This window comes from Schistocerca americana, chromosome 1 (assembly GCF_021461395.2).
Source record: "Schistocerca americana isolate TAMUIC-IGC-003095 chromosome 1, iqSchAmer2.1, whole genome shotgun sequence".
In the NCBI taxonomy this organism is placed as follows: domain Eukaryota; kingdom Metazoa; phylum Arthropoda; class Insecta; order Orthoptera; family Acrididae; genus Schistocerca; species Schistocerca americana.
The window spans coordinates 718,003,202-718,015,364 of record NC_060119.1 but is presented as its reverse complement, the minus strand read 5'-3'; the positions used below and the strand labels follow the sequence as shown (position 1 = coordinate 718,015,364).

The 12,163-nt window shown below is 39.3% G+C and overlaps 1 protein-coding gene across 1 annotated transcript in view; it reads right to left on the bottom strand.

Annotated features, from left to right (window-relative positions):
* Positions 1-6,582: 6,582 nt before the first annotated feature.
* Positions 6,583-12,163, bottom strand: part of LOC124610257 (4-trimethylaminobutyraldehyde dehydrogenase-like) — a 150,121-nt gene continuing 144,540 nt past the window's right edge. Inside the window, exon 9 of the mRNA XM_047140143.1 lies at positions 6,583-7,818. Coding sequence (XP_046996099.1) covers positions 7,599-7,818 — 220 coding nt within the window. The 3' untranslated portion in view covers positions 6,583-7,598. The remainder of the gene's footprint in view (positions 7,819-12,163) is intronic.

The window sequence follows — 12,163 nt, the reverse complement described above, 5'->3', positions numbered from 1 at the left end:
ACGACTGCCGGAAAGCCTCCGTGCGTGCTCGAATCTCTCTAATTTTTCATTTGTGATCTCCTCGGGAGGTATAAGTAGGGGGAAGCAATATATTCGATACCTCATCCAGAAACACACCCTCTCAAAATTTGGACAGCAAGCTATACCACAATGCAGAGCGCCTCTCTTGCAGAGTATGCCACTTGAGTTTGCTAAACATCTCCGTACCGCTATCACACATACCAAATAACCCTGTGACAAAACGCGCAGCTCTTCTTTGGATCTTCTCTATCTCCTCTGTCAACCTGACTTGGTAAGGACCCCACACTGATGAGCAATACTCAAGTATAGGTCGAATGAGTGTTTTGTAAGCCACCTCCTTTGTTGATGGACTACATTTTCTAAGGACTCTCCCAATGACTCTCAACCTGGCACCCGCCTTACCAACAATTAATTTTATATGATCATTCCACTTCAAATCGTTCTGTACGCATACTCCCAGATATTTTACAGAAGTAACTGCTACCAGTGTTTGTTCCGCTATCATATAATCAAAGAATAAAGGATCCTTCTTTCTACGTATTCGCAATACATTACATTTGTCTATGTTAAGGGTCAGTTGCCACTCCCTGCACGAAGTGCCTATCCGCTGCAGATCTACCTGCATTTCGCTGCAATTTTCTAAAGCTGCAACTTCTCTGTATACTACAGCATCATCCGCAAAAAGCTGCATGGAACTTCCGACACTATCTACTAGGTCATTTATATATATTGTGAAAAGCAATGGTCCCATAACACTCCCCCGTGGCACAGCAGAGGTTACTTTAACGTCTGTAGACATCTCTCCATTGAGGACAACATGCTGTGTTCTGTTAGCTAAAAACTCTTCAATCCAGCCACACAGCTGGTCTGATATTCCATAGGTTCTTACTTTGTTTATCAGGCGACAGTGCGGAACTGTATCGAATGCCTTCTGGAAGTCAAGGAAAATGGCATCTACCTGGGAGTTGGGTCTCACGTGATTGCTGTTTCCGGACGCCATGTTGATTCCTACAGAGTAGATTCTGGATGTCCAGAAATGACATGATACGCGAGCAAAAAACATGTTCTAAAATTCTACAACAGGTCGATGTCAGAGATATAGGCCTATGGTTTTGCGCATCTGCTCGACGACCTTCTTGAAAACTGGGACTACCTGTGCTCTTATCCAACCATTTGGAACCTTCTGTTCCTCTAGAGACTTGAGGTACACGGCTGTTAGAATGGGAGCAAGTTCTTTCGTGTACTCTGTGTAGAATCAAACTGGTATCCTGTCAGGTCCAGTGGACTTTCCTCTGTTGAGTGATTTCTGTTGCTTTTCTATTCCTTGGACACTTATTTCGATATCAGCCATTTTTTGTTCGTGCAGTGATTTAGAGAAGGATCTGCAGTGCAGTCTTCCTATGTGAAACAGCTTTGGAAAAAGGTGTTTAGTATTTCAGCTTTACGTGTGTCATCCTCTGTTTCAATGCCATCATCATCCCAGAGTGTTTGGATATGCTGTTTCAATCCACTTACTGGTTTAATGTAAGACCAGAACTTCCTAGGATTTTCTGTCAAATCGGTACATAGAATTTTACTTTCGACTTCACTGAACATTTCACGCATAGCCGTCCTTACGCTAACTTTGACATTGTTTAGCTTCTGTTTGTCTGAGAGGTTTTGGCTGCGTTTAAACTTGCAGTGAAGCTCTCTTTGCTTTCACAGTAGTTTCCTTACTTTGTTGTTGAACCACAGTGGGTTTTTCCCGTCCTAGAATGGTATGCTCAAAGTGCTGGCATTTAAAACAGTGTGTTGTGTTGGGAACATAAGGCCAAAAAGAAAAACTGCCTTGGCATTCTCTGGGAGTTTTGTACTATTGAAAATAGGGAGTAAGGAGTCAGATTTTACCAGATACCCATCCACCTTTCATGATTTTTTTTGTCCACGATACCTTATGGAGCCCAATAATTTTTTAATTCTTCTTTCAGAATATTGGTAAGATCTCTACATGATACCACACCTTTTTTGAAGTTCAGGGTGTTGTGTAGCTCCATTTCAATTGCATATTTCCTGATGCATTTAGCTTTCCAGAGATTCATTACTTGCTGGAAACTGGAAGTTTCATCCAACAATGTTCCATTATGCAATCTCTTCACAGATTTTGAAGTGCCAGCAATGCCCTCCTAATCTTTTTGATTATAAAATGGCAAATCTTTCTCAAAGCTGCCCTCTATCCCTTTACCAGGTGTACCGGTATGAAATGAGCGTTAAGATACAAATGTGTCAATAGGGAACATTTTTTGTGAACGAGCCTTAATTTTTTTTTGTTTGGTCGGTATGACACCTGTCAAAGATATTTAGTATACATCAAGTCATGGAACAAACATCATCATATGTTTTCGTTGTGTTAACAATGTCGAATTTTGTACCAGAAAGTGTTGATTTGCAGAAAGCATTAATGTTTTGTTTTCATTTGAAAAAAAAGTGCTGCAGAGTCGCATTGAATGCTTGTCAAGGCATATGGTGATCGTGGTCTATCAGAAGCAACATAAAAAAGATGGCTTCAATGGTTCACAAATAATGATTTTGATGTAAGAAATGAAGAACGTGGAAGACCACCAATAAAGTTCGAAGACGTCGATTTGCAAGCAATATTGGATGAAGATGATACTTTGAGTCAGAAGCAAATGGCAGCAATGCTAAATGTTGCACAACAAACAATTTCTGACCGTTTGAAAGCTATGGGAAAGATCCAAAAATGCGAAAAATGGGTGCCACACGAATTGAATGAAAGACAGATGGAAAACCGAAAAACCATTTGTCAGATTTTGCTTCAAAGACATGAAAGGAAATCAACTTTGCATTGAATTGTTACTGGCGATGAAAAATGGATTTATTTTAAGAATCCTAAATGGGAAAAATCATGGGTTAATCCGGGACAACTATCAACATCGACTGCAAAAACAGATCGATTTGGCAAGAAGACAATGCACTGTATTTGGTGGGATCAGAAAGGTATGGTGTATCATGAGCTTCTAAAACCCGGTGAAACTGTGAATACTAATTGCTACAGACAACAAATGATCAATTTGAACTATGCATTGATCAAAAAAAGACCATAATGGGCCAGAAGACATGACAAAGTAATTTTTTTACACGACAATGCACCTGCACACAAAGCAAAACTGGTTCAGGATACAATCAAAACACTTGGCTGGGAGCTGCTACCCCACCTGCTGTATTCACCAGACTTGGCCCCTTCTGACTACCGTTTGTTTTCATCAATGGGACACGCACTGACTGAGCAACACTTCGATTCCTACGAAGAAGTCAAAAATTGGGTGTCTGTCTGGTTTGCTTCAAAAGACGAACATTCCTATTGGCGTGGTGTCCACAAATTGCCAGAAAGGCGGTCAAAATGTATAGAAAGCAATGGTCAGTAATTGAATAAAATGTTTTTACTTTTCAATTCAAAATTAGTGTTTCATTTTCACAAAAAAACACTCATTTCATACCAGTACACCTGGTAATTAGTAAAAACATATTCCAACTTGCAGCAAGTCTTCTGTTAATATAAATACAGGGTGTTTATAAATGAGTATCAGGGTTTTAACGCTTTATAATATATATTATACTAAACTTACAGTTCTAAATGATATCTCAAATGAAAGAGCAGCTCAAACAGTTTTACCAAGAACCTTATAAATGTTCAATGTGAGCACCATTTGTCACATGGCACACATCAAGTATATAGCTGAGTTCTTCCCAAACATTGATAAGTGTGTCTTCAGTGCTTGTAGCAACAGCTGCTTCAATCCGGTTTCTTAATTCAGGAAGGTCTGCTGGTAGCAGAGGCACATACACATGATCCTTGATGGAGCCCCAAAGGAAAAAATTCGCATGGTGTTAGGTCAGGTGAACATGGCCCTGTCATTAGGCCCCTTGCGTCCTATCCAGTGTTTGGACACAGTGAAGTGCAACCAATCGCGTACAACACTGCGCGCTGCGCATGCGCACTTGTGCCAAACACAACTGTTTGAGTTGCTCTTTCATTTGACATATAATTTGTAACTGTAAGTTTAATGTAATAAATATTATAAAGCGTTACAACCCTGATATTCATTTATAAACACCCTGTATAAGAATTCTGACAAATTCCTGATATGGGCGGTCTGGCTACATACGCTATCTGGTTAGATTATGCACTGGTGCCTACCAGTGGCTCACCTATTCCACCGGGAGGTGGAGGAGAAAATTTTGAGAGTTCCTTCTCATTCTTACAGGCAGCTAGGGAAGTAAGGGTCCATCCAGACTGGGCAATGTATGCCTGGGTGAGTCTTGTAGAACTGATGTGTGGCAATTTCTCCAGAGGTTACCTGCTAATGACTGTTCCACCTCCAGCCACACATCTCATCAGTGTGCAGCATACCTTAATACTGAGAGTTTTTTATAGAGATTTTTACTGTCATTGTGATCCAGGCAGTCAAGCCAAAATCCTCATCCTCTGTGGTACACAACACTCCATCACCATGCTATATTGTGGTCACTGTACATCCCCAGAGCTTACAGTAACATGAGACTGGTGGTGCTTATCAGTCCCCAGCTCAGGAATCCTGGTATCTCCAAGCCTGTACCCAGCAAATGCATCCTGAGCCCCTGAGGACACCTTTTTTATTTTAAGGCAAAAATGCACTGAGATGTTGCTCTGAGTGACACTTTAACCCTCGTTAGGCAAATCTGCACTGCTGCACTGTATTAATAAAAAGCCATTAGGATAAACTAGCCAAAGTCTCATAAACAGAGAGGGAGGTTTCTGCGCAAATTCTGCTTGGGATCCTGCTATCTCCCTGGTTAAACAACAGAGGTACAATTGGTGGTTAATGTTTTTTCTATTGATAATGTCTCATGTCATCATCTTTGGTTTTGTTGTGGTACTAGCATATTTTACAGACTATAGGATGCACTTTTTTCTTTGAAAAACTGCCTCCAAAATTCAAGTGTACCTTACACTTGAAATTAATATAAAAATGTCCAGTGTTTGATTTAAAATTCCCACCATTCTTAAAAGTGACCACATATATTTGATGCCACAGAAACCTATCTCTATCTGCCAACATTGGATTCAACTGGCAGCAGCAGTGCATCAATGCGACAAACATGAGTTGTGGGGATTCAAACTTTCAACCTCTTAATGTCTCAGTAAATAAACCATTTAATGTGTATATGAGAGAGGAATGGAACAAATGGATGAAATCTAACATGAATTCATGCCAAAGCAAGCTTTAAAACAACTTACAATGAAGCAAGTGTGCCAGTGGATAAAACAGTTATGGTTTACAGTGAGAGCAGATGTTATTGTTAAATCTTTCAAGAAGTGCAGTATAAGTAATGCTCTCAATGGCAGTGAAGATGATCTTATATATGAAGAGGACAATGATGATGCTGATGATGAGGAAGAAGAAGAAGAAGAAGAAGAAGAAAGTTAAGATGATGATTTTCAGGGATTTTAAACGTCAGTTCATTTTTATAAAATAAGAATTTTTTTTAGTCTGGCTTTGCAGTCTAATAATAATGGTAAAAATGATACTTTTTTAAAAACTGCTTAAAAATTAAGGTGCATCTTATAGTCCATAGAGTCTTATAGTCCTAAAATATGGTAGTTGTTTAATGTATGTGTTGTCTTTCTGCATACACCATCTTTTGGTTTCTGCATTTGCATAGCCCTGCTCACTAAAGAGTTAAGCTCCCATGCACAGTGACCTCACATTGCATTTGTACACTGACTGTGTTCAGCTGTTGAAATATTTGTGGCTGTTGAGGAAGTTACTTTTGACATTCCCACAAACGAATTTGGACATTCAATATGCTGGGGAAAGCTCACATTTCAAATAAGTAACATAAATTAGTTCCTCAAAATGGATAATGTAATAAACCTATCACCACATAAAGTAGCTTCCAAAAGTGTTTTTAAAAAGTTTCACATTACACGAATGGTGCCAAATGTGAAGCTAGCAAACTGACACTATGTGTTCTGTGCAAAGAAAATAGTCCTCATCATATCAGTCTATCTTATAGACATAAAGTGGTAACAGTTGTTACAACTGTATAAGTAAATATATATGGACATGACTCACAGTCACCATATCCAAGAATGTTATGGTCTATGCCCTGTGACACCCTTTATTGAGCCACTTTTCACCAATTGAGACCCAAGAGTTGGTGTGATTTTATAACAGTTTTATTGAAATGTCATTCTAACCTACATAGAAATGGCATAACAATGTAGTAGATGGATCCTCAACAACTATATTTTTCTTGGGAAAAAAGTTTCTATATGAGCTGATAATGGTTCTGTGTTGTAATGTGATGAACTGAGTGCTGCATGAGTTATGAGGTCTTATATGATTTGTGAGCTCTATTCATGCACGCAAATTGCAAATCTATTAAGTTATTTTCTTTCTTGGTAAACTATTGGCCAGCACATTTGTACAAGCGCTATTTTCAATTTTTTTCCTCCTATAGTTCCGTTGTCTTAGATTTAATACAAATATGTAACTGGATACTAAATTTTGAACGCAGTAGCACTCACAAAAGGTATTTATTTAGCTCGTTTTGAATTAACAAATGTTACCACCTTAAATTAAAAATATTAAAAAATGTGGTAAGCAATAATAAAATAAGATTTATCATAAAATCTTATACACAAAATGCCCTCTGGCACACTTTGTACAATGGTGTGAAAAGTACAGATACATGATATGCTCATTATGTGTTTATATATAATTAATTTTCTTTTCACTGAAACTTTTACATATTTACACAAACAAATAATTGCTTTATGATGTAAAACTATAATTGATTTATTTGAAAACAGCCTTAAACAAAAACCAGCATCTCTTCAACAACTTGAACAATACTCAAAGACAAGTATAAAAAATGTAAACAATGTGTGCATGATTTATTAATGTAACTGGATGTGTGAATTTATTGTATTTATTCAGTTTCTCTATTTTTGTACCCTAAAATGCATAGGTCACAAAAATGTATGGAATGTGTGATCTGAGGCTTTCCCAGCATATATGCTGCTTCACTGGTTCTCAAGTGTACTGCTAGATCAGATCATTGAAAGTCCGGGATATTTCCGTTGGCAACCATCCCACCATTATCAGGTGGTGCTGATGCTTCATTCAATCAGTAACACCTGATGATGGTGGAATGGTCATCTGCCAAAATATTATGGGCTTTTGATAGATCAGGCTGTATGTTTGAGAACCATGGAATCAATTTATGGAATGTACGATGTAGCAATCAATCTGAAAGACAAATTATGCAGCTGTTTTAACAACATATGTTATAGATATTGGAAAGATTCTGTTGACAACATTTATCTAGGAGTAGGGATTTACACCTAAACACAGAAGTAAATGGATTTATTACTTGCAAGCCAAAAGGTCAAGTTTTTTGTTCTAACTAAATGCTTAGCCACCAGAATCTATTACACACCAGTGTGAACTCTACACCTCTTATAACATATATATATATATAAAAAAACATACAAAGCATCAGTCTCATTAACAACAATGGAATGAGAAGCAAACTCATTGTGGGTAAAGGGGGCCTGCATCAACATCCCCCGTCTCTACAAATACAGTTTTTGTCTGAGTATAATGTTCAAAAACAGCAGTTCCATTTTCACGACCAATTCCACTCCACTTGTACCCTCCAAATGGCAGTTCTGGAGGGTATAGATTGTAATTATTTATCCAGACAGTGCCAGCTTCCAGTTGTCTTATAACTCTAAATGCTCGTGATAGATCTCTGTAAAAACAAGTAATTGAACACAGTCAAATGATACAACAAACACATTCAAGACAGAGCAACACAATATAGAAGTTATAATATGTGTAAACATCAGGGACTACTCTATGGACATTTAACGCATTGTAGGATGGTCTGGCAATTTCTGATCTTTGGAAACAACTGTGTCTATTCAGAAAATGAGGAGAAATACAAAGAAGTGACTGATGGTGGACACAAATGGGAAAGGATGATTTCTTCAGAAGCACACAGAAGAGAACTATACAAAATAAAGATTATTGAGAAAATAAAACAAATTATACATTCTGCATAAATTAATTAGCACATTTAAGAACAAAAGTTAATTAACACATTTAAGACCAAAAGTTAATTAATTATCCAGAGAATAATGGCCATACAGGAAAAGAAACACCTGCAGAAAATTAATAATAAATACAGAAGTGGTAGATAATGAGAAAGGAATGTTAATAAATGGTATAAAATTATGTAATAAAGGTTTATAACTAAAATAAGTAATGAGTGAATGATGAAAAGGGAGAACCATCAACAACAAATAAGAGAACAGTTAAGCTGAAAAGGTGCAAGGCAAAGGACATTATCATTCAAGAACAGAAACAGAAAAGAAAAAACAAGAAGAGGTCAATAGAAAGGGAGGAGGGGTAGAAGTAGGTAGTACAAAAGAGAGAAAACAGTATCGATGAATTTTACTGGGAGGTAGTTCACATATGGACAATCCTAAAGTATTACAATAGCAGATGCCACATGTGGTTGATCTTTAAGTTCAAATTAACTACATCAGTTCAAAGAAGAATGACATACCAATTCTTATGCATGCCCAAGCCCTTAAATTACAAAACAAAATATGGATCTATATCATACTACCTGTTAAATATTTGTTGGGTTTGTAGCCACTGGGTATCAGTAGTGAGATAAAACATACATGCACTCTGAATACACTGGTGGGTAAAAACAATTACAACAGTAAGAAGAATTAGTGTAACACAAACGAAAGTTGGTAGCCATGTTTCTACATCTGAATGATTATGATATGCCAGTCACATAAGAGTGATGCTAGTAGTGCCACCATGGAGTGGCAAATCAAGGTTTGCTTTAAATACATGCTGTAATGGTTGTGAGCATTAGTTATGTTTGAGATTGGATTTGGTGAGTTGACATTAGTCAAGAATGTCTTTATGATAACGAAGATGCCATTATCAACCCCTCACTGAGTTTGAATGAGGTTGTGTAGTAAGGCTTCTGCCATTCTGTAGAAATATTTGGCAGGAATGTAGCCACTGTATATGATTGCTGGCAGCCCTGATCACTAGAAAGTACAGTCACAAGAAGACCGGGCTCCAGATGGGCACGTGACATTACCGGGAGGGAAAACCATGGTGTTCAGTGTATGGCTCTGGAGCATCTTTACTGGAGACTAGAAATCTACTTTGTAGGAATCAGCATGGGTTTCGAAAAAGACGATCGTGTGAAACCCAGCTCGAGCTATTCGTCCACCAGACTCAGAGGGCCATAGACACGGGCTCCAGGTAGATGCCATGTTTCTTGACTCCCGCAAGGCGTTCAATAACTTCCGCAAGGCGTTCGATACAGTTCCCCACAGTTGTTTAATGAACAAAGTAAGAGCATATGGACTATCAGACCAATTGTGTGGTTGGATTAAAGAGTTCCTAGATAGCAGAACACAGCATGTCATTCTCAATGGAGAGAAGTCTTCCGAAGTAAGAGTGATTTCAGGTGTACCACAGGGGAGTGTCGTAGAACTGTTGCTATTCACAATATACGTAAATGACCTTGTGGATAACATCAGAAGTTCACTGAGGCTTTTTGCAGATGATGCTGTGGAATATCGAGAGGTTGTAACAATGGAAAATTGTACTGAAATGCAGGAGGATCTGCAACGAATTGATGCATGGTGCAGGGAATGGCAATTGAGTCTCAATGTAGACAAGTGTAATGTGCTGCGAATACATATAAAGAAAGGTCCTTTATCATTTAGCTACAATAGAGCAGGTCAGCAACTGGGAACAGTTAATTCCATAAATTATCTGGGAGTAAGCATTAGGAGTGATTTAAAATGGAATGATCATATAAAGTTGATTGTCGGTAAAGCAGATGCCAGACTGAGATTCATTGGAAGAATCCTAAGGAAATGCAATCCAAAAACAAAGGAAGTAGGTTGCAGTTCACTTGTTCGCTCACTGCTTGAATATTGCTCACCAGTGTGGGATCTGTACCAGATAGGGTTGATAGAAGAGATAGAGAAGATCCAACGGAGAGCAGCGCGCTTCGTTACAGGATCATTTACTAATTACAAAAGCATTACGGAGATGATAAATAAACTCCAGTGGAAGACTCTACAGGAGAGACGCTCAGTAGCTCGGTACTGGCTTTTGGTGAAGTTTCGAGAACATACCTCCACCGAGGAGTCAAGCAGTATATTGCTTCCTTCTACGTATATCTCGCAAAGACCATGAGGACAAAATTAGACATATCAGAGCCCACACAGAGGCATACCAACAATATTTCTTTTCACAAACAATACGAGACTGGAATAGAAGGGAGAACCAATAGAGGTACTCAAAATACCCTCCGCCACACACCGTCAGATGGCTTGCGGAGTATGGATGTAGATGTAGATGTAAATGTAGATCTGCAGCAGCAATTTGAGCAGCAGTTGACATCAGAGTAACACAATGAACTTTTACAAATTGGTTACTTCAAGGACAGCTCTGAGCCAGACGCCCTGTAGTGTGCATTCCACTGACCCAAGCCACCACCTTTTGTGACATCAGTAGTGTCAAGATAGAGCTCATTGGAGGGTAGGGTAGAGGCCTGTTGTGTTTTCTGATCGAAGTTGGTTCTGCCTCAGTGACCGTGGTGGCCGTGTGTTGGTTAGAAGGAAGCCAACTGAGGATCTGCAGACAACCTGTCTGTATGCTAGACCCACTGGACCTACACTGGAGTTATGATCTAGGGTGTAATTTCATATGACAGCAGGATGTATTTCGTTGCTATCCCACACACCCCAAATGCAAATTTTTACGTCAATCTGGTGATACACTCTGTTGTGCTGCCATTCATCAAAAGCATTCCAGAGGCTGTTTTCCAACAGGTGTATGCTCCACCACACACCACTGTTGTAACCCAACACGCTCTACAGTATGTCAACATGTTGCCTTGGACTGCCCGATCACAAGATCTCGAGACAAATGTATTCTTGAAATTTCATTACTCTACACAAATTATTTTTTTGGTTCTGTGACTTCTTTTTTTTTTGGTCAGTGTGCGTACATCAGCAATACTTTGAATGCATAATCATGAGATATGATGGTTGATGTTGCGTACTAGTGTAGGCACGTCTATGGCTGAGATAGTTGGTGCAGTCTAGAAATATTCAGCTGGTAAGTGGATTGGTTCGTGGCAGGTGAGCTTGGCTAAGGACATGATTAGGTATTTCTTAAACACTGTGCAGATGCCCAGTAAAACCCACGGAAGAGCGTCGTTCCACTCCCCAGCATATGACAGCACTGTTCCACTCTCCAGCATATCACATGACTATGGCTTTCAGTGTGTGATGCCAGCACTCAACTAAACCCTTCCGTCGGAGGTGGTAGGTGGTAGTGTGAAAATGCAGAACATCACACATGCGGTACAACACACTGAAGAGGCCCACTTCGAACTGGTGCCCTTGGTCAGTGGTGACGACAGCAGGGCTATCCTAGTGTCTATCAAGGGACAGGCCACTGTTCTTGGCATAATATCACTAATAGATATGGCTTCCACCCAGCTTGTAACCCAGTCAATGATGGACGCTATGTAGCAGGCTCCTTGGGATTTGGGTAGATGTCTTACCAAGTCCACATGCACATGTAAAAGGTATCCCTCCGCAACATCGAACGTGCTTAAAGGGATGGTAACACTGTATTCAGTCTTATCTCATTGTCAGGAGAAGCCTGCCCCCATAGTTTACAGTCCCATTTGGTCCCAGGCCAGATGAAGCATTTAGTGAGTAGTGGGTGTGCAAGGCCATGTAACTTGTCAGATACCAGACTTCATACATCAAGAGGAACCAGAGGTTGTGTCCTACCAGCAGAAACATCACAGGGAAGATAATTATTGGTGCCACGCAGCTGCTGAAATGAAAGATTAAGCCTGGAAGTTGGGTCTGAGATGAGAGTCTGCAGTTCTGTATGAATGAGTTGGGGCTGCGTCATCATGCTGAAGTCGAGGTCATTGACAATAGCTGACACCCTACACAGTCTACAATAAGGTTGTCAGCATCACTCATGTGGTGGATGTCTGCGGTGAACTGAGAAATAAAGTCTAA